The sequence below is a fragment of the Cinclus cinclus genome, chromosome 3, assembly GCF_963662255.1.
Source record: "Cinclus cinclus chromosome 3, bCinCin1.1, whole genome shotgun sequence".
NCBI classification, from domain to species: Eukaryota; Metazoa; Chordata; class Aves; order Passeriformes; family Cinclidae; genus Cinclus; species Cinclus cinclus.
This window is the reverse complement of record NC_085048.1, coordinates 75,210,031-75,237,397: the sequence shown is the minus strand read 5'-3', so window position 1 is coordinate 75,237,397 and position 27,367 is coordinate 75,210,031. Positions and strand designations below refer to the sequence as shown.

At 37.9% G+C, this 27,367-nt stretch overlaps 1 protein-coding gene across 1 annotated transcript in view; it reads left to right on the top strand.

Moving 5' to 3' along the window:
- The window catches only part of PACRG (parkin coregulated), a 210,571-nt gene that overhangs the window by 103,988 nt on the left and 79,216 nt on the right, over positions 1-27,367 (top strand). Inside the window, exons 5-6 of the mRNA XM_062489173.1 lie at positions 1,015-1,186; positions 18,634-18,783. Of these exons, the coding sequence (XP_062345157.1) occupies positions 1,015-1,186; positions 18,634-18,783 (322 nt within the window). The remainder of the gene's footprint in view (positions 1-1,014; positions 1,187-18,633; positions 18,784-27,367) is intronic.

Below are 27,367 nucleotides of genomic sequence, written 5' to 3'. Positions count from 1 at the left end.
TTTGTTTTGTTTTTTGTTTTTGTTTAAACTTACAAATTTTATTTAGGATATTTGGAGCTTCAGTTATGCCTATGTGACAAAGCTTGTTAGATGTGAAGAATCTTACCAGGATACTACCAAATCTCACTGGAAAAATAGGGTAGCAGCTAAGCAGTGTTTTAAAGATGGAAGTGCATTCTTAAAGAGATTGATTGGTCTCCAAGTGATTTGGAGGATCATATTCTTTTCAGAGAAAATGCCTTGCTGTTGAGTCACTTCTCAGCTGTATTCAGAGCTTTGACAGACCATAAACAAACTTCTGATTCTCTGTGGCTAGCCTGAGTGTCTGTGGTAGATTCCTAATGGGTAAAAGAAGGAAAAGGGAAGAAAACTAGAGTGCAAAATCTCTCCATGGCTTGCTAAGATTACTTGGTATTTTAGGATTGGAAGGAAATTCCTATTAAAAATAGGTACATAATTTCTCTACCTTTTCTTCACAGTAGAGAACCGTGGAATTTTTTTATAATTCTGGTATTGAAATTAATCAGAAATAAACTATGTCAATATTAAACAAATTCAGGAATTATGTACAAATATTGATATTTGTGCAGTTCTGGATATTTGTCGCTTACAGGATTCTTTCTCTTATTTGTGGAGTGTCCAAGTGAATATGTAATACCAAATTTTTTGAAAGAGTCAGAGTATTGTTCTTAAAATTACTGGTTTGATTCCTATTGGTAACTTGCCAAGTAAGGTGTGTAAGCAAGAATATAAGAATCTGGTATTGACTTATCAAAAAGTGAAAATATATGGGACTATATTAATTTTTATTCTCTTCTTTAGAACTAATATTTCTGTATTTTAATATCTTGTCATAAACCTTATTTGGGATTCAATATATTTTGCAGTGATAAAAAATGAATTTTTATTTGCTAAATATATCTGTGTAGGTGGCAGGTATTATCTGTTGGCCTGATCACATTGTATTAGTACTGAAAGATTGCATTTATCTGTTTATTTATTTTGTATTTTCAGGTAGAGATTGAAAATCTGGACTACCATTACTTCCTGCCTTTGTTCTTTGATGGGCTTTGTGAAACAGAATTTCCATATGAGTTTTTTGCTCGTCAAGGATCCCATGACATGCTGGAGCATGGTGGAAACAAGATTCTTCCTGTTGTTCCTCAGCTCATTATCCCAATAAAAAGTAGGTGAACATGTGGAGAAAAATCCATAAATTGTATTTATATTATGTAAATTTTTGAAAAGTGGCTAATTAAGCTGGAAGACATGACAGCCTGAATATCACATGAAGATTATTGCAAGTGTGAGTAAATTTTAAGATGTAAGGCCAGAAAGCTTAGCCCTTCAATCACCTGATATGTGCAGTATTTCAGAAGAATAGACTCTCTGGTTAGTGTTTTTCTTATTACAGGGTGGCTCTTGGTCTTTAGAAATGTGAAGTGACATTTTCTTAGCTGATTTTCTATATTTACTATGTAAATCGTCCACTGTATAGACCAGTTCATCTAAAATGACAGGAGAAATCAACAGATGTCATTTTAAAAATATTGCTTTTGAAGGTTTTATATAATCAAACATAATTTTCATGTAGAAAAATTTTGTAAAAAGCAGTAAATTATTTTAACACAAATGTAATACCACTAAACTTCAAGTTCACCGCCACTAAACTTTATCTTCTTGAGCCACCTAGTCTTTCAGATATATTGTTTTGCCCTTTCCTATTTCTTTAAGTCAATCCCTTGAAGAGATGTTATTGCGAACCATCATTTTCCTCTAGTTAGTTATGGTGATTCTTAAATCTGCATGCTACACCAATACAAATAGATGCTCATGTTTGTTAAATATGACTTCTTTTTTGTTGTTAATCATTAATGGTATTATTGCTGTCCTTTGTCCTGTCCATGTAACAGTTCAGAATTAAATACAATCTTGTAAAAGGGAAAGTGAATGTAGTTTGCAGCCTGATGATACTAAAATAATAGTGTGGGAAGGGACAGAATTGTGTTTTTTCATTCAATTTTTCCTCAATTTAAAAAGATTGATTATAGATGTCACTATCTCTATCTTACTGTAGTTTTGAAAATGTCAAAAGTAATATATAATATTCAGAATGTTTACTCTCTGACTCTTGAGAAAGGTTATGAAAACAATGTTACAATTTTTTGCTCTAAAAGGGAAACACATAAAGAGAGAAATGATGCAATTTCTTTAGAACTGTATTTCCAACATCACACAAATATATATACAGTAGTATAATTTTTTTTGAAAGCTGAAAAAATTTCATAAGAAAGACTGTAAGTCTATGACAAAAGCTCCTCAGTTGGGATTTTATAGTCTTTCTGATACCAGAATCTAGCTTATATTTAATTACCTGGAAGCTTTAGCTATTACACAGGATTTTGAATTAGAAAGAGACTGCTAGGTAAGGGTATTTGTATGGGTTTAATATTGTACTGGTTTGGAAAGCAAAACCAGTGAGACTTCAAGTCAGTAATACAATTTTTAATAGGGAAGAGAAAAAAAAGAAGAAAAAAAAACAAAATACATGCAATAATAAAAATAAAACCACTGACAGAGTCAGAATACAACCTGATACCCTGTCAGTCAGGGTGCTGGTGCAGTTTTCCTCCAAAGGGTCCAGCGATGATGTGGATAAGGACCTGGTTCTTCCTCTGGAATCCAGTGGAGAAAGGCTGCTTTTGGCGTTCTAAACCTCAGTTTTTATCTAGGTAGGAAAGGCTTGGCTCATCCTCCTGGCTGGAGCATCTCCCAATGGGATGAAGTAATCTTATCAGTTCTACAGTAGGACTCAATGGCCCATTAACAGAAGATACTTCCCACAGAGATAAGGATGATCACCCTTATCAGTGATGGCCCATCAACAGAAGACATTTCCCACAGAGATAAGGATGATCACACTTCTCAGATGGTAATAGAATATGTATGTTGTATTGTAAACCAGGACATAATCCACCCCTTATTCTATTACCATCTACATTATACCCAAACCAATACCCTATATATTTACATATAATACAGAATGAAACCCTACACACAGTTCTCTCTTAAAATAAGGTTTCCTTGCGGTACACAGCGGGTTTCTCCATCTTTCTGCATTACCCACCAAGTGTAACCAGGTCCTTGAGCAAAAACAATCCCACTGATTGGTTTGCCTTTGCCTGTGGTGGGATTGATCCAAACAGTCTTTCCTAAAATACCTTTCATGTGTACCACAGGGATTTTGTCTCCATCCACTGTGTGCAGGGGTTCAGATTGGGCAGGACCGGCTCGATTGATGGACCCTCTGGTGTTGACCATCCAGGTGGCTTTTGCCAAGTTCATTTCCCAATTTCTGAAGGTTCCCCCACCGAGTGCCTTCAGGGTAGTTTTAAGGAGTCCATTGCACCGTTCAACTTTCCCGGCAGCTGGTGCGTGGTAAGGGATATGATATATCCATTCAATACCATGTTCTCTGGCCCAGGTGTTGATAAGGCTGTTCTTGAAATGGGTTCCGTTGTCTGACTCAATTCTTTCGGGGGTACCATGCCTCCAAAGGACTTGTTTTTCTAGGCCCAAGATGGTGTTGCGGGCAGTAGCATGAGGCACAGGGTAGGTTTCCAACCATCCTGTGGTTGCTTCCACCATGGTCAGTACGTAGCGCTTGCCTTGGCGGGTTTGGGGAAGGGTGATGTAGTCAATTTGCCAGGCTTCCCCATACCTGTACTTTGACCATCGTCCACCGTACCACAGAGGCTTCACCCGCTTGGCCTGTTTGATTGTGGCACAGGTCTCACAGTTCTGGATGACCTGTGAGATGCTGTCCATAGTAAGGTCCACCCCTCGGTCACGGGCCCATCGGTATGTTGCATCTCTCCCCTGATGACCAGAGGCATCATGGGCCCAACGAGCTAGGAATAATTCTCCCTTGTGCTGCCAGTCTAGATCCACTTGTGATATTTTTACCTTGGCAGCTCGGTCCACCTGCTCGTTGTTGTGATGCTCTTCATTAGCTCGACTCTTAGGTACATGCGCATCCACATGTCGAACCTTCACGGTTAGCTTCTTTACTCGGGTGGCAATGTCCTGCCAAATCTCAGCAGCCCAGATGGGTTTCCCTCTGCGCTGCCAGTTGGCCTTTTTCCAGCGATCCAACCATCCCCACAGAGCATTAGCTACCATCCATGAGTCAGTGTAGAGATAGAGCTTTGACCACTTCTCCCGTTCGGCAATATCTAAAGCCAGCTGGATGGCTTTTAACTCTGCAACCTGACTCGATCCACCTTGTCCCTCGGTAGCTTGTGCAACTTGTCGTGTGGGGCTCCATACTGCAGCTTTCCATTTTCGGTTAGTGCCTACAACTCGGCAGGAACCATCAGTGAAGAGGGCATATCGTCTTTCAGTCTCCGGTAGCTCATTGTATGGTGGGGCTTCCTCGGCACGTGCCACTTGCTCCTCCTCTTCAGAAGATAACCCAAAAGTCTCACCTTCCGGCCAGTTTGTAATTATTTCCAGAATCCCAGGGCGATTCGGATTTCCAATACGGGCGCGCTGAGTGAGGAGGGCAATCCATTTGCTCCATGTAGTGTCAGTGGCATGATGTGTGGAAGGAACCTTTCCCTTGAACATCCAGCCCAGTACCGGTAGTCGAGGTGCTAGAAGCAGCTGTGTTTCAGTGCCAATTACTTCAGAGGCTGCTTGAACTCCTTCATAGGCAGCCAAAATTTCTTTCTCTGTGGGAGTGTAGTTGTTTTCAGACCCTTTGTAGCTTCTGCTCCAGAATCCCAGTGGTCGACCCCGAGTCTCACCAGGTACCTTCTGCCAAAGGCTCCAGGATAGACCATGATTTCCAGCTGCAGAGTAGAGCACGTTCTTTACCTCTGGTCCTGTCCTGACTGGACCAAGGGCTACCGCATGAGCGATCTCTTGCTTGATCTGGGTGAAGGCTTGCTGTTGTTCAGGGCCCCAGTGGAAATCATTCTTCTTGCGGGTAACCAGGTAGAGAGGGCTCACAATCTGGCTGTACTCAGGGATGTGCATTCTCCAAAAGCCTATGGCACCTAGGAAAGCTTGTGTTTCCTTCTTGTTGGTTGGTGGAGACATAGCGGTGATCTTGTTAATTACCTCTGTTGGGATCTGACGACGTCCATCTTGCCATTTGACTCCTAGAAACTGAATTTCCTGAGCTGGTCCCTTTACCTTACTTTGCTTAATGGCAAAACCAGCCTTCAGCAGAATCTGAATAACCTTCTCTCCTTTCTCGAAGACTTCCCCTGCTGTGCTCCCCCATACAATGATGTCATCGATATACTGTAGATGTTCAGGAGCCTCACCCTTTTCCAGTGCAGCCTGGATCAGTCCATGGCAGATGGTGGGACTGTGTTTCCACCCCTGGGGCAGTCGGTTCCAGGTGTACTGCACCCCCCTCCAGGTGAAAGCAAACTGAGGCCTGCACTCTGCTGCCAGAGGAATGGAGAAAAATGCATTGGCAATGTCAATGGTGGCGTACCACTTTGCTGCCTTGGACTCCAGCTCGTACTGAAGTTCCAGCATATCTGGCACGGCAGCGCTCAGCGGTGGAGTCACTTCATTCAATGCACGATAGTCCACAGTCAATCTCCATTCTCCATCAGACTTGCGCACAGGCCAGATGGGGCTGTTGAAGGGTGAGTGGGTTTTGCTGACCACCCCTTGGCTTTCCAGTTTACGAATCATCTCATGGATGGGAGTCACAGAGTCTCTGTCGGTACGGTATTGCCGACGGTGTACTGTTGTTGTGGCGATTGGTACCTGTTGCTCTTCAACTCTCAATAGTCCCACAGCAGAGGGGTCATCTGAGAGACCAGGTAAGGTATTCAGTTTTCTGATGTCTTCTGTCTCTACAGAAGCTATCCCAAAAGCCCAGCGATATCCCTTTGGGTCTTTGAAATACCCATTTCGAAGATAGTCTATGCCGAGGATGCATGGGGCCTCTGGGCCAGTCACGATGGGGTGTTTCTGCCACCCTTTCCCAGTTAAACTCACTTCGGCCTCTACTACAGTCAGCTGCTGGGATCCTCCTGTTACCCCAGAAATAGAGATTGACTCTTCTCCTACATACCTTGATGGCATCAGGGTACATTGGGCGCCGGTGTCAACCAAAGCCTTATGTTTTTGTGGGTCGGATGTGCCAGGCCATCGGATCCACACAGTCCAGTAGATCCGATTGTCCCTCTCCTCTACCTGGCTAGAGGCAGGGCTCCTCTATTCCTGGTCTTGGTACACGTTGCTCTCTTCCTGTAGATAGGTTCTTGAGGTCCCTTCAAGAGGATCAGTCATATCATCGTTCTGATACTGTTTGGAGTTCTGTGCACGAGAGACTGGAGCAGCGTTGACTCTAGGTGAGCTTCTTATGTTCGGTGTCCCTCTTTTCAGTTCACGTACCCGGGCTGCTAAGGAGGAGGTGGGTTTTCTATCCCACTTCCTCATGTCTTCTCCATGCTCCTGAAGGAAAAACCAGAGGTTACCTCGTGGAGTGTGTCCTTTCTCCCTGGCTGGGAAACGCCGGCTCCTAATGGCAGAGACTCTTGTTGGTTCTGGTGAGATCTGGTAGTTTTCTGCCTTAAGTTCTTTTTTAAGCTTCTGATGGCCCTCTTCAATCAAGCTCCGGACTTGCTCAACCAGCCTTGTTTCCACGGTTGAGACATGGGTACGAAATGGGGCAGTGACAGTGTCCTCATAAATTCTTAGTTTATTGGCCAAGACGCCTACCATGTCCTCACCTTCCCTCCATTGCAGCGTTGCCAGGTAACGGGAGTATATCTCTGGTCCAAGCCGTGCGAATCTCAACCACATCTGTGAGGTGCACCGGACACAGTCTGGGCTCTTAGGAAATCTCTCATCTTCTGAGAAAATGATCTCCAGCACAGCCAATTCCCTCAGGCATCGGATACCTTGTTCCATTGTGCTCCATTTTCCTTGGTGCACCTGGAGATCTTCTTTACAAAGGTATCTGTCCTTCACACTTGTCAACAGTCGCCGCCAGAGGCTGAGGGTTTCTTGGGTTTTCCCGATCCCCTGGTCAATGACCACATCCCGGGACAGAGATCCCAGTTGCCTGGCCTCACTTCCATCCAGAACTGTGTCATTGGCTGCAGCGTCCCAGATGCGGAGCAGCCAGGTCAGGATGGACTCGTTTGCCTGGCGGGTGAATTCCCTCCGCAGGTCACGCAGCTCACCCAGGGATAGAGAGCGAGTGATGATTTCTGGCTCTGTCTCTTCTGCTGGGTGCGAAGGTCCTGCCACGTCCTCATCAGTGACTATGCGAACTGATTTGCTCTTTGATTTCTTCTTCTGAACGGGGGCAACTGCTACTGGTCTGGGCTGTTCTGGTTCGGTGACAGTTTGTGTGGAGATGCTGGTGGCACTTTTGGTTCCTTCTTCCTGGATAAAAGTCTGTGTAGAGACGGATGCTGTTGCTTTTCTTTTGGCTCTTTTCTCCTTTGTGACAGTCTGTGCAGACATGGACGCAGTAGATTTGTTTCTTTTTTCCTCTTCCTCAAGAATACGCTGCACTATACCATGTAGTGTTTTGTTTCTAAGCATGTTGCAGGCTGTGAAGGCTGTGCAGAGAAGACAAAGCAGAACTAACAACAATATTATGCTGTCCTTGGCATCCAGAGAGAACTCAACATTTCCAAAAACTGCTGTGCCATGCCTGAAAGATTGGAAAAAATCATCCTTTTCCCCTCCCCCCAGGGGCTGGGTGCGATTGTTGAGACCCCAGATGTAGCAGCCTAGACTAGGACAAACAAACAAAGTTGAGTATATATTCCGAATGATGTTCATTGCCTCAGAGGTTATCATGCAATAGACATAATAGACCAATAAAGCAATTTTTATACCATACCCTGGTCTACACAGGAGCATTACAACCGGCAGATAGTTCCCCATGTGCGGAAAAATATAGAGAGTAAGATATAAAACCCACGTAAGCATGTTGAGAATCATGGTGAATAGGTGGCTGGCAAAATTCAAAATTGTAATGCTGACTTTTTTCTCAGTACCTTCTTGCCCCACGTTGGGCGCCAATAAATGTACTGGTTTGGAAAGCAAAACCAGTGAGACTTCAAGTCAGTAATACAATTTTTAATAGGGAAGAGAAAAAAAGAAGAAAAAAAAACAAAATACATGCAATAATAAAAATAAAACCACTGACAGAGTCAGAATACAACCTGATACCCTGTCAGTCAGGGTGCTGGTGCAGTTTTCCTCCAAAGGGTCCAGCGATGATGTGGATAAGGACCTGGTTCTTCCTCTGGAATCCAGTGGAGAAAGGCTGCTTTTGGCGTTCTAAACCTCAGTTTTTATCTAGGTAGGAAAGGCTTGGCTCATCCTCCTGGCTGGAGCATCTCCCAATGGGATGAAGTAATCTTATCAGTTCTACAGTAGGACTCAATGGCCCATTAACAGAAGATACTTCCCACAGAGATAAGGATGATCACCCTTATCAGTGATGGCCCATCAACAGAAGACATTTCCCACAGAGATAAGGATGATCACACTTCTCAGATGGTAATAGAATATGTATGTTGTATTGTAAACCAGGACAAATATATAGTCTTAGGTCATAACTTATGGTGCTGGAACGCATTCAAGAATCTGCTAGGTGAATGTAGTTGTTTCTGCTCTATTTTATTATAAAGTTCTTATTTTTTTATTTTAAAAATGCTTCTCTATCAGCTTTAATATGTGAAGAGTCTGTGTTATCAATGATAAAGTCTTCTTCCTAATAAAAGCCATACTAATAGTAAAAGAAGACACCACCAACTCCAGGAGTCTGAAAATGTGTACTTTTAAGGGTTTTTAAATTTGCTATGACTGCGTAATAGAGCAGTGTAGTCATAGCTGTACATTTCTATGACTCAGCAGCATCCACAATAAACTCAGCTATGTTTTACAGAGATTACTGTCTCTGAAGTGTCCCACTGGGTGAGTTATTTCTGATTAACCAGTCTTCTTCTATACCACTACCATATTTCTACTGTGTAAGAGTGAAACAATTGATAGTTAGGCAAGGTAATATATATGATCGAGGGGGAAAGGCTAAAAGAAAGAAAGGAAAAACAACTCTACAGATAGAATGCTTTTAAAAGCAGTTTTCTCTTCTGCATGGTCATCAAAAGAATATATTATTAAAGACCTGAATGTTCTCTAAAATTATTTTAAATTAAATATTAGAATTCTCTATTGTATTTTGAAGATTTAAGAATTCATATAATTAAGAATATAATTAAGAAATTTTTCTTCCAGCCATCCTTGCTTAAAGTTCATGCATTTGAACACTATGTCATTAAAAATGAAAATAATATTATTTAATCCATCTGTGTGTTATTGTAAGCCAAAATCCTTTTAATTTTTTTCTGGTTAAACACAGCAGTGACTAAAAAAAGACAGGCAATCGAAGTTAACAGGCTTGTATTCTCTTCTAAAATACCTAAAATATTATTAAAATAATAAAGAAGAATGATCTTTAGTTGAAAAATAATTCCTTTTTGTCACACTGGAAGGAACATTCTTACTGGAAATTCAAAGGAAGAAAAAAAAACCCAGGTTGGAATCATTAGTTTCCTCGGAGAAAAATGTTCAGAATATACTTTGATTTCTCAAAATATAAATTCAGAATATACTGTATCTTGCACTGGAAAAACATTATAAAATAGTTTATAAATATAATCATTGCATGACATAAAACTCAGAAGAAACAAATTACCTGTATTTGTCAAACTTGCAAGGAATCCAACTAAAAATAAATAAAACACAAAATCAGAAAATGGGATTACTTCAGATATAGGGCCTTTTGCTCCCTTTCGCACAAGATATAGGCAAACCCATTGGCTGAGTTATTTCAACTTCAGCAAAGATATATAAATTGAGATATATGGCAAATAGCAAAGTACTTCACAGAAGTATCATGGAAGTTCTGATGCCCATTACACAGCCAAATATCTTCCTTGCCAGGAAGAAGCATATTTTTATTTTCATATTAGAGACAGGTAAAAAAGCAGAAGGAGGTTAATTTTGCTCCACATCACAGATTGCATTGAACAGAACCCAGGCAGAGCACCCTGGGGTAGCAAGAAAAGATGTCTGTAGGTTACATGAGAGTTCCTTTATTTTTAGGAAACAGAGGAGTTTGTCTAGCCTTGTATGTTTTTCTCTGTGGTTATTACAGGAATGTAAAATTCCTTTTGATACTCATTTGTGTGGAACATTATTACTTTTAATATAACATTTCCCATAACAAGTGGATCAGAAAAGCTGTAAGTCCTTTTGCTTGCTTTGATTAGGCTTCTGCAACTCTAAGATTCCTGACTTCAGGGTTCCCTGATGTTCTCTGCATGAGACACGTGTAGATATAAACACTGAGGGAGCCAGAAGTTTCTACACCTTTGTCTATTATTTCTATGAGTAATATCAGAGAGATGCAGCACAGTGTGTGGAAGCACCTCCTCTCCTTTCAGAGGCAGTGGGCATGCTACCATTCACATTTGTTTTGCTGACACTGTAATTGTAGGAGTTTTCAACCCCTGCACACATCAAGTCACCAATTGTTCCAGCTCCCACACTCTGACTTTTGCTAATGCAATTTTTTATGGAGAATCTTGGTGATACTCTCATACAGATGTGTAAAAAAACAAACAAAACAAAACAAAACAAAGAACTCTAAAATAAATCTAATAAATAAATCTAAAATATTTTTAAAGTGGCATTACTCTTAAAGTCATATCATTTCAATGGTCTAGTTTATGAATGTACTGCCACAAATGAAGTAACAGTACACCATAGCACAGACATTGGAGTGAGTGGGTAGAAATGACCAACAGAAAGATCTTTATATAGCTTTGCTAATGAAGATAATAATATGAAATTAAACACTTAAGTGTTGGATCACCCACTTGCCAGAATATTTTCTGTTCTGTTCTGTGCTGTGAATTCCAAAACAGATATGTAGACAATCTGAATTTGGGCCTAAAAGCGAGAAAAGCTCACATCTTTGTACTTGCAACTTAGAAGGAAGTTTTGTTTCTACACAATTCCAGTCAGCAGACCAGTTCTTCTGATAGAGTCCAAAGAGAATAATCTCCATCCTAATGAACACTTTCCTTTTTTGAGGGTTTACCATGCTGTTAAACATAACTTTGTGATAACATAACTTGTGATACAATAAACATAACTTGTGATACAATAAACATAACTTGTGATACAATAAATTGAGAATACATTAAACTTTGTTTAAAATGTTTCATTAATAAAACAGGTTTCTTTGTGAGTCAAACCTAGAGAAATGAATAGAGCATTCCTCCTCCAGTATCAGCTACAGAGTCCTTTTCAATGTTTAATACATTTCCAAATTAAACTGATTTCTGTTTTCTTATTGTTCGCATTCTGTTTTCTTATTTTTCATTCTATTTGCATGTAAAATGTTATCTTGGACTACAGTGTAGTTAATGCCCATTTAATGTCAAATCAGTGTCACTTTTGCATTTAGTTATGTAAAGTTGAATGCGTTGCTAGCAATTGTTCTAAGCACAGTTATATTTCTCAAAGATCTTCACTGTATTTAGGAGTATTTAATGACTGTTAAATACTTCCCTTCACAAAGTGCTGCAATATTTTGACGGAATAAATATGTTTTTCTGGTCTGTTGTCATTTTCTTACTGCAAATTGTGTAAGTTGATTTCTATCACCTACAGAAAGTGAGCTAAAACTAATGTAATTGTAATTTTCCTCCTGGCTGACTGTTGCACTTGAGAGCCAGTTCTGGTTAATAGGATCACAGACTGAAAGGTAACAGTAAACACGTGTGCTTTTATAGACTTAAAATGCTTTTTTAAAAAGCAAAGGTCTCTGATTTTTTATTTTTTTTTTTAATTGTCCTGATATTCAAATACTAAAGCATTTCCCCTGCAGGTTTCATCAACCAGTACAAGTAGTTCGAATTGTGTTTATGTAAGATTATTCTGCTCAAAACTGGTCATTTCAGGTATTTTCAAATGGTGTAGGAAGTAGATCCTTTATTACTCCTCTTTACTCTTGTCTGTGAAGAGAAACTCTGTTTCTTATTCAATAGAGATAAATCTCATCCATGTTTGGAAAGTGAAATCTGCAATGAACATCTCTGACTTTTAAAGTTGGAGTTAGACCTATTCTTTCCTGAATTTTTGCATGTATTAATATTTAGTATTTATTAGTAATGAATTTCATCTTCAATTTTATCACCCAGTTGTTCTGTACTATAAAGTCTTTTTACAGTTCTTCAGAGTCAGTCCTTGTCTTTAGCATCTGGAATAACTTGATACCATCAGAAATCTTTGTTATCACAAGTAAAAACTCTTCCAAATCACCTATGGATCTAGTGAAAAACAAGAACTTCAGCACAGGTTGCAGCAAGGCCCTTCTAGTGATATTCGTCCTCTGCGATCATTTAAAGTTGCCCTCGGTTTCTATCTCTAAGTCATTATTTATTTCCGTGTAAGCCACGGTGGTTCAGGCATATTATCAAATACCTTTTGCAAGTCTAAGAAAACTTTTTTGTATTATCAGGCTTTTCTTGTCCACTTTCTTCTTCTTCAAGATCTAGAGCACATTTAGAATGCTATATTAAGTTTTGCAGTGGAGATGCCAGTACTACTTTGATTTCGCAGACCTTTTATTAAATGGCATCACATTTCATTGATAACAGATCTGTTTTCATCAGCAGGGTAGGTACTTGGTGCAGTTTTAGTATTTTACAGAGGAAGGAATATACATCTAGGAATGGATAGAAACTGTAGACTAGCATAGTCAATGAGCAGGTTTTTGGGACTCTTCTAAGTGTTTTTTATACTATATCATTAAACTGGGTCCACCCATGTCAATAGAATTCAAGCTTTATAGGAGCTGATCTAGTAAAATGCTACAATTAAAAGCACAACTAAACCTGAAAAAAGCCACTGACTTTCTCTTCCATATTCTGCTAAATCATGTTTCTTGCAAGCATCAGTGTTTCACTTATGGATCTTAGCCTTTTCTGTGCCTTAGACTTTGGCTTTACAAAAAAAAAGGTCTTTGATGACAAAATTGGCATAAGGTTTTCATGCCATGCCTCCTATTTCTCCTTCCCATCATTTCACTGTAACACATCACTCTTTCAGTTGTACAGAAAGAATTTTTTTTACATCTGTATTCTTATTTGGATCAGGCTCTTACTAGACTTCAGAAGAATACAGAACACAAGGATCTTATTCTGCTTTTTATTCACTCTTGATTGAAACACTGTGTTTTGTAACAGCCTTTATTACTGTTCTGTAAGTTTAGCATAATACTATTATACAAGTACAGGTAGTTAAGTATTATGACTTTGAAGATTTTGGACAAAAATTTGTAAGAGAAGTATGTATCACTTTAATTAATTGCATTTTTTAGAACACTTCGTGTTAGGACTTCTTTTAACCTGACTCTATGAATTTGAAAGAAGCCCTCGATCAACAATATTAAGTAGATCACAACAGTTAAACATTTTTATCTTGAGTGCTTGCTACCTCACAGGTTACCTACTTTATGTATCTTGTTCTGCTTCAGGCGAGGAATTTTCTGAAACTGTTGCCTCATTTACCAATGGGGTGAGAGATATGAATGCAAAATAAACTGATTTTAATCTTTGGTTGTGAGAACTAAATAGAAAATGGAAAATGTTGTTGCACTTCCGAGCATAGATTCACAGGTGTCTTTGAAAAAGAAGTTGAACAGAATTAAATCATCAAGATAACTATTAGTATAATGACCAAAATTTAAAGTTAGTATTTAGCGAATACTAACTTTAATCATTTAATTTAGAGAAGAGGCAGAAGTTTATGGAAACTGATTTGATTCTGTAAAGCTCAGGATATCAATGTGCTATCTGGGAGAGAATGTTCTGATTGGATCTCTTCTATGGAACTACATTGTATCATGAAAAAGGTCCACTGTGTACTGGGAGAAATGCTGTCATGTTTCCTGGCTTATAGAATCTATCAGTCTCATCTACCAGATGAGAACTGTGGCTTCTATTATAGACGATATCTGGGACTGACATAAGATTTTCCAAACTGCCACATAAAAATAAAAAATATCAATTTATATAACTTCTAGGTCTTTTCTTTGAGATGTTAGAAGTGTTACTGAAGAAAAAGATTTGAATGTTTTAAAATAATTATTTCTACTGCTTTATATGTAAACATCTAGCTAAATGGATAAGCAAATAAGTGGCATATACCTTAAGAAGAGTTTCTTCTCTTAATGTATATTACCAAAAGAAACACTAAATTTACATCAATTTACATGAATTGGCAATAAAATTTATCTGAAATTAAAAATATGGTGAATTAACATTCACTGAAGTCAGTGATTTGGTATCTTATATTGTCTCATTGCTAGCAAGCACTATGGTGTTTTAAATATGCTATCACATTTCATAATTGTCTCTTACTTTGGCTTTGAATGGTGGAAACAGAACAAACTCAGATACTGAGCTTTTAAATCAGCTGCTATTTAATTAAGCTATTATCATTGTAAAATTTTCTTTTATTTAAGAAAGTTACGATGAACTTCAGAAAATAATTTGTTTGGAAAAGCTATAGCAGTGCACAACAATGTATGTTTGAATGAAAAATACTTCGTTATATACTTCAATTGAGCAGTTATTTAAGATGGAGGATTTTTTGATAAAGGGTATCCTAAATCAGAAGAAAAATCTTCCAGTTTATACTATTAAAGTAGAAAACATCAAAATACCAAGCAGCAGAATCAATTTATTGGGTTTCAGTGTTTTGCTCCCTAAGATGATGTTACAGTAGTCTAAAATGACTAAAAAGAAATATGTACTGATGAGGGAGGAAAGTCCTCTCAAAACCCTCTAGGGAGCAGAAAGGTACCTTTAGCTGAGAAGCAAACCAGTTGTGCATTTTGCTGTTATTGTAAAGATCCATGTCTTAGACCAGATTTCTAGGCCAAGAGGCAACAGCCTAGAACATTTTCTAAATTAGGATACTTTGGATATTATGCATCTCTCCTTCATTTGGGGTATGTAGCTGTAGTGTACCAAGATTACTAAATGGTCTGCTTTGTTCCTGTGTAAGGATACTGCTACTTTCTTCAATATCTGTTAACCTCTGGATACCACTGATATTTTCCAGTGTATTGGAATGTACTTTTTTCATATAATGCATTAATATTTTCTTCCTTTATTCGTGTGGGAGAATGGTCTGTAGTGATTGTAGTACACAGAAAAGACTTAGTAGATTTTTAAAAAATAAACAGATATTTTAAAGTGGTGTATGTTTGGGGCATGGGCTGTCTTTAATTGAATGTTTATGAAATGCCTAATAAAATTAAGCCAGGAGCTGGTTGACTGCTATGCCTGGCACAGTCCAAATATTTAAGAAGAATAACAAGAGTTTTGTAGTCATAATGATCTTTCTTTTGATATTTTCAAGTGTTTTCCTAACACACACTGACGATTTCTGCAATTTGAAGAGATTCAGGCTCAAACTCTCAGTCTGTTTGATTCTACCATATCCATCTGCAGCCATACCTCTGCAGGCTGCAGTGTGTGCCCTACTCTCATACCAGTACCTGGCAGGGAGGAGAGTGAGAGACTACTGAAATTGTACCCTTTCTTCTCTGAGAAGACACAGGCAGACGCACAGGTTCCCTGTCCTTTCTCCACCTGGGAAAACAGAATGACCCAAGGGATAGGGGGAAATGGTGACAAGTTCCTCCTCTGGGACTGCCCCAGCTTCCCAAATGCCTTAATAAAATAGGTACAAGACTCTGCAAGCGATACCGAACAGCAACAAGCATAATGGTTCACCCAGCATGAAGAAGTCACAAAGGTTAAGTTGACCTGTGCCCTGCATCAAAGCTGCTTCCATAAAAAAAGAATTAACTGGTCATTCGAATAGGATGGTCCCATCAGCAGCTAAAAGAAGGCTCAATATGCAGACTGGACCCATTTATTGAGAAAGTCTGATGCCTCCCTGGGGCCTGCAGAGGTTAAAGAAGTGAAGAGAAAGCTTCCTCCCCTCAGATGGCCCTCACATTATCCATTATTTATATTTTAGGCATGCAGTCATAAAGTCCAAACAAGACATCTGAGGAAAATCGAGACTTTAAGGCTATGGGACAACTGGTTAAGGGATCAGGAGTGGAAGTAGCTCTCTCCTCTACTCTTCCAGGTGCAGAGAACAATGAGGAAAGAAATAGTAAGAGACAGCAGATCACTATGTGGCTCTGAGGCTGGTGTCACTGGCAGGATTTGGAGTTTTTTGATCATGGATTGGTTTAAATGACATGAGGCCTGCTGGTACCTGTGTGTCAGAATGAGAAAATGATCTTTGCACAGGAGTTAGCAGGGTTCATTGAAAGATGTTTAAGTTAGATTTAAAGGAGAAAAGGGATCAAACAGGGCTTACTAGAGACAAACCTGGGTGCTGCATGCCAATCTTGGAGGGAGAGTGCAGTCCTTCAGTCTCATATTTTGGTAGAGGTAGGGGATTGAGATCCAGGTGGGTGACGTGGTGGTTGAAGGCCATCTTGGGCACAGTGTTCATGTAATCATAGACTTTTCAATCATCAGAGAAGTAAGGAGACAGGTCAGCAGAACTGCTGCCTTGGACTTAGAGAGGGCAGACTTTGGCCTCTTCAGGAACACGTTTGACAGAGATCCTTGGGAGGCAGTCCTGAAGGGCACTGGTGTTCAGGAAGGCTGGGTGTTCTTCAAGGGAGAAAATCTTAAAGGTTCAGTAGCATACTGTCCCCATGTGCTGAAAGATGAGCCAGCAGATGGTCCTGACTGAACACAAACTTTTCTGGAATTCAGGGGATAAAAGAGTTTATGATCATTGGAAGAAAGGTCAGGCAACTCAGGAAGACTAGAAAGTTGTCATAAGGTTATGTAGGAAGAAAATTAGAGGTCCCAAAGCCCAATTAAAATTTAATCTGGCTACTGCCATAAAAGATAATAAAAAATGTTTCTAAAACAAAATTAGAAGCAAAAGGAGGGCTAAGGAGAATCTATCTCAAATCTTTTACTGGTTGTAGCAGTATAATGTATAATGACAAAGGATGAGGAAAGGGCTGAGGTACTTAATGCATTCTTTGCCTCCATCCTTAGTTGTAAGACCAGTTATTCTCAGAGTACCCTGAATACCCCTGAGCTGAAGATAGGGAAGGGGAGCAGAATGAAGCCACCATAATCCAAGGAGAAATGGTCAGGTACCTGCTGCTCCACTTAGAGACAAGTCTATAGCATCAGATGGGATCCATCCAAAAGTTCTTCCTAATAGTACTTGGACAGCCATTTCCACTTACATGGCATACTCTGCATGCCTAGAAAGAAGGTTTCACATAATCTGGGGCAGCTTCTAGAGTCCAGAAGTACTATTCCTGGGAATGGGTACAATTTGTTAAAAATTAAGAAGCAGTGATTTCTGTCAATGATTAATTTTTCTATCTCTTAATTAATTGTGTGTGCATGAATAATTAATTGTATTAATTTGTAATAATTCATAAAAATGAATATAAATATTCATTCACGCTTGTATGCATGACACAACTATTGTGCTGAAATTACCAGTGTTAGTGATAATTTCCCTATTAGTTCTGTTAGCTATTATTTATGTGTATGACAAGTTAGTCAAGTTCCAATAGCTTTTTCAGTTCTGTCACAGTGCAATGGTGTACAAGTCTACGTAACTGGGCAGAACACTGGAGTATTAGACTGATATATAAGACCATACCAAATTTGACAAATGCTGACAAATTTATCTAGCTGCATAATTTCAGAAATGCTTTTATAAATAGATGGATTTTGCAAGGAAAAATATACGTACTTCAAGCATGACTCATTTTTAATTACAAGAGAGAATGCAAAGTACTTGCTTTTAGTAAAATTAAAAGAGATGAAATGAGGTTTTTATGAAATGTCTTAGTGTCAGAAGATTAGAAGCGTGACACTGAAAGCTAAGAGAAAAATCTAAGTAGGCTAGAAAAAACCTTTTTTTCCCCCCCTAGAATGTTTTTCTTTTGAAAAAAGACTACAAGGTTTGTTTGTGGGTTTTTCTCCCTATAAACATTTGCTTCATTGTACTGATTCTCAGAATAGTAGGAATTGTCAGTTGAATGAATAAAATGATAATGAAATAAATGAGTACAAACATACAAACACCAATTGTTGCACTAGAATGCATCTGTTGTCAACCTTTGCAGGTCGTCTTGCAGTTGTATAGTTCCATTGGCCCCAAGTGGTACTTACTGAACATTTATTTTTCATTTGTTTGGACCACGCCAGTATTATACAGGCAACATGAGGGAATAATGAGCTGCATTCTTTGGGTTACTGAAGAGTCAGCACAAATTGTGGGAACAAATAACAATCAGACAAGGCAGTGTTTTATAACATCAGGACGGCAATCCATCTTTGGGATCTTTCTAAGCTGGGCTAATAAAGGCCCACTTACAATTCCCAACAGAGTATAGTTTAATTAAATTTGTCCATTAGAGGACTCCTCCCCCTCCCTCTACATTTTAGAAATTAATTCTTCCTTCTGCCTGTTGTTCTTTTTGCATCACAGATGCGCTGAACCTTCGTAACCGACAGATCCTCTGCACCACACTGAAAATCATCCAGCACCTGGTGGTGTCAGCTGAAATGGTGGGGGAGGCCTTGGTGCCCTATTATCGGCAAATTCTCCCAGTCCTAAGCATCTTTAAGCACATGAATGGTGAGTTATCCTAACAGACACTGTGTCTTTCAACTCCTAAGGCAAAAGAGGCTTGAGGCAGGGTTAATTAACAATGTAGTTAAGATTTATTACTGTATATAAACTCAAATCCATTTGGAGCTCTAAATAATGTAAACTCCCCCTCTTGCTATTCCCTAAGGATGCACTGAAATTAACAATTTCATTTATTACTCCATGCACGTACAGTTTATTTAACACAGTACAGAAGCAGTGAAGCAGTTCTATAATCTTCCAATAATTAAATTGTAAAGTTTGTAACAGTCTTTTGAATACATTAATAAATTGCAAAGGTTTTTCCTCCCTCCAACACATTAGTTTAGTCCAGCTGCTTTATTCAATTCTGTGCTCTCCACAAGCAATTTGCTGCTACCAGAAGGTTTAGGAAAGATTAAAAATAAAAGTAGAGATCAAACTAATTAATTTGAGGGTCGAGAGAACTCCATGTTGTAGAAGAATTTCAAGTTAGATAATATTGAGCAAAACAGTGAAGTTTGAAGTTATTGCTGCACACTTACCAGGTTTTATTATAGAGAAATTTAGAATTAATTTATATCTACAATTAAGTACGTGCTTTCTTTGTAGTGCAGGTCTCGCCAGTCTCAGTCTTTAATAACTGGTACTATGAGTTCTATATACTGTGAATACATTTACACCACAGTCATCAGCTGAAATCAGCATGATGTATATTGCTTTTACCAAATTAATTTTCAAAATATTTTTTGGTAGTAAATCCATCTGTATTTATTTTCAATTATCTACAAAGTTATTGACTTTAAAATTTCTAATATTGATTTGTGGCCACATAGATGAAAAGAAATTAATTTGTCACAAGCTTTCAAAAGAGTTTTCATGAAATTCATGGCATTTTAATAGTTCTCTGCAGGACTCCTTCATATTATACTTTCTGTTTGCATTACTACAGAATATAAAACCATATACTCAGTCTGTAGTAAGTATAAGATTCAAATAAGACTGAAAAATGTGTTCAGAGACTGACTTGAAGGCACAAATGCAATTTACATTTTAGATCTGTTTAAATACATGTACATATATGAGTGTTTTACTACATTCAGTAACATGGAATTTCACAAGTGCAAGATATTTCTCATGACAGTTGTGGCTTTCCAGAAGTTGTAGGATGAAAGGTTTTGAGTGAAATCTGTTGGCTGAACTTAAGCAGTTTCAGTAGGGCTCCTTATGAATTGGAACATTTCCCCCTAACAGATCTAATTTCACTATCTGGCACAAAACAAGACTGCAAAAATTACTATCATTGATTAATGAATATAGCATACATGCCTTTTTCCAAATTCCAGCCTGAAATAGCCCATAAATTCTCTTGACTGGGCTTTTATATAGTGATTTCAGATGAATAATAGGGAAAGCTCATGTGTAGCCAGGTACATAGCTTGGCAAAGCATTAAACACAATCTAAATATATCTTCAGTTTTGATCATGTTGTGAGCAAAATAAAACTTATTCTCAACCTATTTGCATAAGATCTGTGCTCTGTGAATTTGTCCCTATACAAAACTACACTAAATCATGGTATTTGACATTCAAGAACTAAACCCCCAAAAATAAATGAAAAATAATAGTCCAAAAATAACTGATTTCATTAAGTCATTGCTTTTTGAGAAATTAAAAATTTGAAGCTTTAGTATTAACAGGAATGAAATAGATTCTGTTTGCAAGGCCTACCATGTGAAACTATTCAGTTTATTCAGTACTTATATGTGGATGACATGGAATACCTCTGTCTTCTCCTTACACAAAAAGATTATATTTCACTCCTTCTTCACTGGTGGTTGGCAGAAAATACAGGGTCCTTTCCTCCTCTTTCTATCTCACATAAGCTTATAAGCAGCTGAGATGCAGGTGTTTGCTCCCAATTATAAGGAAACTGTAGAGACTGATCTGGGCTATTTTCTTCACTGTTTATTGATACAGGTGAAAGATGGGGTAAGTGAAATGTACTTCTTTCTTCTTTTCTGTATAGCTTGTAGAAACTAAGAACTGTGATGCATCTTCCTGGACTTTTATGATTTGCAGTCTGTTAAGTCAGGCACTGTGGAAGTTTGTCCAGATTAAAGTTAACTGGAAGAAGCCATGTTTTAGTCACTTCCACCTCACTAGATCAGTATCTATCTGATGAAAGGAACTCTTTCCCAGGTTCAGAATCTGTGAATACCACTCTCAGTAAACAAGCTTATAGTCAAGAAAAAAAATGGGGAAAAAGGAGAAAAGAAAAAAGAAAAAAATGTACTATTATTAAAAAATTAAGGTCAACTTACCTTATGTTCTGGTTACCTTGTGACCAATTTAAAACAAACCAAAATGATTATTCATGCAGTGTGTGTAATGTGAAGCCCTGGAACTCCCAACTCTAAATTCTTTAGATACAGAAGGTTTCTATATATTAGGTGGAAGCTCAGAAATGCCATTAAAAAATATTATATTGCTTGCTTAATAAAACACATGTGTCATTGCTATTGGTAGTTTTTGTAAATTATAAAAAAAGGAGAGCATTGATGAAAAATAAATTAGGACTTTTAATCATTGAAAGCATATAAAACATTTTCACCCATCTGAGTCACAAGATACAGGCTTCAAATAAATCAATGCAATCTAAATTATAAATGCCAGGGGGAAGATCCAAGCCTCCCAAGACAATCTGTGTGAAAGCCAGAGGAGAGGGTTCCATTAATTTCTGAAGAGTCTGGTTAGTGAGCAAGGGGCTTTTTTGGTGCACAAAGCATAACTGGTGTGTCTGAATTTGTGCCCTCTCTGGAACTTCTGCCCTGACTTTGAGTAGATGTTTCTTTTCCCTTGGGTTCCCCTGTGCCCTGTTGCAGAGCAAACATTAAGACAATAAATTAAGACATAAAAGAGCAAAATTCTGCTAGTGATGCTGCCACTTGTGTCTTTATTAGTAGAGAGAGGGAGAGCACCCTCACCATCTGGCCAGAGTGTGCTCTGAAACAGGTCTGAAGCTTTCTGCTGAAACTGTTAGCCAGAGCCATAAGGCTGGCAGGAGAGCAAGGGGAGGGAACATGAGTATATTTCAGTGACTGAGGAAGGAGAATACTGCTGCAATACAGGATCTGTTTGTCTATTTTCTGGAGACTGGGAGACAGTGTCCAAGCAAGCTTCCCAACATAGGGACTATTATACAAATTTGCTACTATCTAAGATAAGAAACTAAAAATGTCATGATAGTGCTTACTAAGTCTTATTACATACTCTGTAATCCCACTGTAGTTAAATGAGTATGATAAATGTACTCTTAAAAAACTAATTTAAATCATGTGAAGAGGTAAAGAAAATTCTGTATAGACTCAAATGGAAGTAGTCTTTTGCACCACAAAATGCTATATTTTTGTGTATCTTCTTTTCTAAGCCGTCTTTTATAAATCTGTGAATTATTTGGAGTAAATACAACTTAAAAACAAATACAGTAAGTTTGTTATTTTATGAAAGCAGACAGAAGAGAAAAACAAATGAGAAAAAAGAGGGAGGAAAAAGGGAGTCTTCAGAACCTGGAATATGCTATTAGGGTACATTTATGCCAGAATGATATCTGAAACAGAAACATATTCCTTAAAAGGATTAGACTTTTAGGAACAGCAAAATTCTCCTGTTTGATTTACCTGACTTGCAAATGAAAATTTCATATATTATATTATATGGAACAAGAACAGTTTTGCAAATAAAATAAAGTTAGATGAAACAAAAATATTATTAGGATTTACAAGCCTCAAATAAAAAAGTGCGGGGTGCCACTGCAGTGTACCAGAAGGTACCTCTCCAGTGTGGTAATTTCATCTGTGACTTGTTACAGTCACTGTGAGATAAACAGTAGAAGTAGGGCAGACTGAAGTTTCTTTTGGCTGCAATAAAATTGCCTTGACACTATCAATAACTTAAAGCTAACATAAGCTTTGGACAGTCTCTACCTATGTATCCAGTCCTTGAAAATAAAATTTTAAAGGTATGACTGAGAATACCTGATGTTTTTTATTGTAGCATTCAACCAAATGTGAAGACAGAAAGCATAATTATTCTGCATGCTTTACAGCACCTGAACTTCACTTGGGAAAAACATTCTCTTGTCTGAAAGGTACTTCACATACTTTGGAGAACTCTATTTTACAAAATGCAATAATATATCTTAGACTCCAAAGAAGCAGGATCTAAGTGGTAAATGGCAAAGCAACAGACTGTGCTTAGAGATGCAAGTCCTCCCTTTGTTGGAGTTTGAGTATTTTTAGAACTGCCTGTGTATTCCAGAGGCAGTGATGCTCCTCCAAGTGGTTCATAGTTACTAGTAAGAGGCAGCATTTATCCTTTAATGTGATTGAATATGCTCTAAAGAAAAATCTCTTGCCCAGAATATTTCAATTGTTTGCTTCTTCCTCCGGCAAATACAAAAGTCCTTTCAAAAGTCAGTCTTGTTCTAAAATGCTTTGCATTTTGCCAGCTCTGTGTTCAGAAATCATGTTTCAGATTAAGAAAAACCCACAAACAAAAAAACCCAGACATCCTGAACATCAATGTTGACAAAGTAATGTATTTGAGGTTCTCTTAATTTTTCCTATGAACTCTGATATTTCAGACTATTCTCAGACAACTTTTCTCAGGGTTCCAGTGCTAATAGCTTTGGCTTTTCTTTTTCCTCTTAAGTGGAAGATGGAGATTCCCAGAGAATTAGTTGATTCATGGCTGAAATTTGCATAAAAAACATCTAATGCCATAAGTTTATTGATAAAATAAGCCATTCTAGTACACTAGTGACATAAACTGTATTCTACATTCAATTTTCACATTGTTCTTATGCTTCATTTTGACACTTATTCTTCCTATTCCTATGCATATTTTGCAGGATTTTAGATATTTCTAAGCTTTCTTTGAATTACATCAGTTATTATTGCTGAAATTTGAAAGCAAAGATTCTGATATGGCTTCAAGGATACACACTTCAAAGGAATAAGACCACCATGACAACACAGATCTAAGTGAAAAAAACTAGTTTTGATACATTTTCTGGGGTTTTTTTTAATATATATCTTCAGTACAAGAGAATTCGGAATGTTCTGATTTATCAACGTTTAATGAAAAATATTGTGGTTTGCCCAAAATGGCATCTGCCAGTAAATCACCTTTTTAAGCAGATGAAGACAGATTGATTGCACTCCAAAAAATGTTATTACCATACTGGTGAGAAGCAAAATATATTTTTGTCATTCCCAACTGTGATTAATGATGTTATTTCAACAGGCTTTCTGTGAATTACGGTTCTAAGGATATTTATTTAACAAATATTCTTCAATATTTTTAAGAACATCAAAACATTTCTTGTCTATGACATCCCCTGATGGCCTTTTAATGGTATTTTTCAAAAATGTTTCAAGTTTTTTTTTGTCAAGAATCTCATTTTGAAAATAAAAGTCTCACAAAATAGTGCTTTATATTGTAATTGAGTAAGCAGGAAAGTGATCTTCAACTGTTATCATCTGTTATCTTGCCGAGGTTTTTTTGCATTGATCAATCTCATTTTATTTCAATTACCACTCTTACATATGGAGCTACAAAAAACTCACTGGAACTCTGAAGCAAAGAAATTGGGAGTTACCAAGATCCTACCTGTATTGGAGTGTTGGTTGCTTTAGTGTCTTCAATACAAACCATGTGGTTTTAAACTGATTATATAGTAAACTTGTAATATGTAATCAATACTCTGTCAGGTACTTTCTAAAGCATTGAAAGAATCACCACACTTAGATCATAATTACTGGGTAATTTCTAATTACTATCTAATTCCTTAGCTGAACATACAGTGTAAGGCTGTGCAAAATAGAACTGATTCAGCTGTGATTAAATTGAAGCTATTCACACTTAGCACTTAATTGTGTTAATAGTCTAATTAATTCAGCATCTTGAATTTTTGATAAAAGAAAAATGAAAAGTGTCTGTGAGTTAGGACTTCTGAACTTGCAGAAAATTCATGGAAAAATAAAATATGGAAACATTAAATTCTTCCTGTGTTTCAGTAGAAACATCTGTAAAATTGGTATAACCTGAAAGGGCTTGTAGGCCTCAATCAGCATTTTGTTTGGCAATTAATCAGACCTTTCACAAAATACCAGGAGTGTGGGTATATGTGTCAGTGAAACATAGTTTTTATGGAGTTAAGAATTCATATCATGCTTTGCTTTAATGCATTTGTTCAATTTGTGTTCTTTGGGAAATAATTACCTTTGGAAATATCATGTTAGAGGAAGATCTCAACATTCAGGACTAGACTTTTGCAAATTGCAGTAGCATCTCTATGTTTGTTTATACTGGATGCTAATACCTGTCTTAATATCAGCAGACATGTGTCTGGCCTCCAAATGAGACAAGGAAGTGTTTAAGTTACCTGAGAAGTCCAGAGTGGAAGCATGCTTTGAGCAAATCTAATGCATAACTGTAGTACTAACATCAAAACACATCATGCATAGTTATTTTATTTTGCTTGCAACTTTATTTCTGGCCTATTTGGCATTGGGTTGGCTAAGAAGGCCAATGGCATCCTGGCCTGTATCAGCAATAGTATGGCCAGCAGAACCAGGGCAATGATTTTTCCCCTGTACTCAGCACTGGTGAGGCAACACTTCCAATCCTGTGGTCCAGTTTTGCACCTCTCATTGTAAGAAGGACATAGCTAGAGTGTGTCCAGAGAAGAGCAGCGGAACAGGGGAAGGGTCTAGAGCACAAATCTTTTTGCAGCTGAGGGAGCTGGTGGTGTTTAGCCTGGAGGAAAAAAGAAAGACTTGGAGGGAATCTCATTTTCTCTCTACAGATGCCTGAAAGGAGGCTGCAGCAAGGTGGGGGCTGGTCACATCTCCCAAATAAGAAATAGAACAAGAGGAAATGGTCTCAGATCATGTCAGGGAAGGTTTCGATTGTGTATTAGGAAAAGTCTCTTCATGGACAGGGTTGTCACATATTGGAACGGACTGTCAGTATCCCCAAAGCTGATTGAAAGGCTTGTAGGTGCGACACTTGGGGATATAATTTAGTGGTGGACTTGACAGGGTTGAGTTTATGGGTTTGACTTTATGATCTTAGAGATCTTTTCCAACCTACACAGTTCTATAGTTCTAGGCTATTTTTTAAAAAATAAAATGCACGTACAATTTTCTGAGCTGGAACTAGAACCCACAGTTCTCAACTGCTGTTTGACTTGTGTAACTGCTTCATCTATAATTTCTTCTTTGGGCAGGAATTCTGAACTCTTTGCTGAACCTAAGCAAACCACACCATAAGGGACGGGACAAGCTGGCACAGATTCATCTAGAAAATGCTACCCGCAGAAGCGGCTAGTTTAACACACATCCCAGTTTGGTGGAGTTACATACCCCTAGGTTCACAGTTCCATAGCTGTCCTGGGTAGATCAGAACTTCCTTCACCTGCCATTCTGCAATTCTGGGTAAAAACCTTTTACGTTTTGGATGAGCAGAGGTCATGCATGCACCTGAATTTTTCATTTTCAATTGATTTGCTCTAAGCAACTCCATATGGATTTCTTTGTCACTCTTCTCATGCTCCTGATCCAGTTTGCAAAGAGTTGAGACACCTAGATTTGTTCTCTAGGTATTAAGGCTTTCTTTGGATCTTCCCGTTACTGTGTAAATTGTCTAGAATTTGACTACTGCCCTCCAGCTAGGAGTTACTCCTTTCTCCTGGGTAATTAATTTCTATGTTTTTTCACACGGTTTACAGTTGGTTGTTGGGGTTGAGGAGTGATTTCTTCAGTTGGACTTGCGCTGCTGACTTCACGTAGAACTACTTTCAGAGAACACATTAAATAATTCTGAGAAAATATTTGTTTTCTGTGTAATTCTCTTTTTACATATGTTTGCAAACAAATTTGCCTTCAGTTTGAGGAGACATCTGATTTCAGCTTGTCACGTTTATTAGGGTGGCATATTTTTTATTTTAAATATACATCTGAAAGCTGGGTTCATGTAATAATTTTAAGTTCATTATGCTGGTTTATTGCAGCTTTTTTTATTTGTGTACTCAATTAGTATTTCTGTTCTGAGAAAAATATTTCTGTGAAAATTGGTGTGAGGTTGCCAAAATCAAAGAATTGTGCTCTGCACCTGGCTTTCTGTTCTTATATTAATAAAAATAGACCCTAAACCCAATAGGCAGTGGGGAGAGAGAAGCTTGGGAGATGGGGAACTCCTTGTATGGATAATAATTTTCTTGTGGCATTTTTCTCTCGCCCTCAAGGAAAACAGATTAAAGCCCCATATAATGGAATGATACCAGTGGGAACATAAATATTGCAGTGTGATTAAACCACCAAAATACTCAGGTGATTAAAGTGCTTCAGGTCTTTCAGATATTATTCTGTTATATCATTTCATCTCATTTCAAGATTTTGCTTTTTTCACAGTTTTTGAAAAACACTCTAGGCAATAAAATTGATTTTGTGAGGCCCATAGCTTTGGACTATTGATTTATTTTTTTATATTGCACATCCATCATCTTTGTTTTTAGACACTCCAGTAA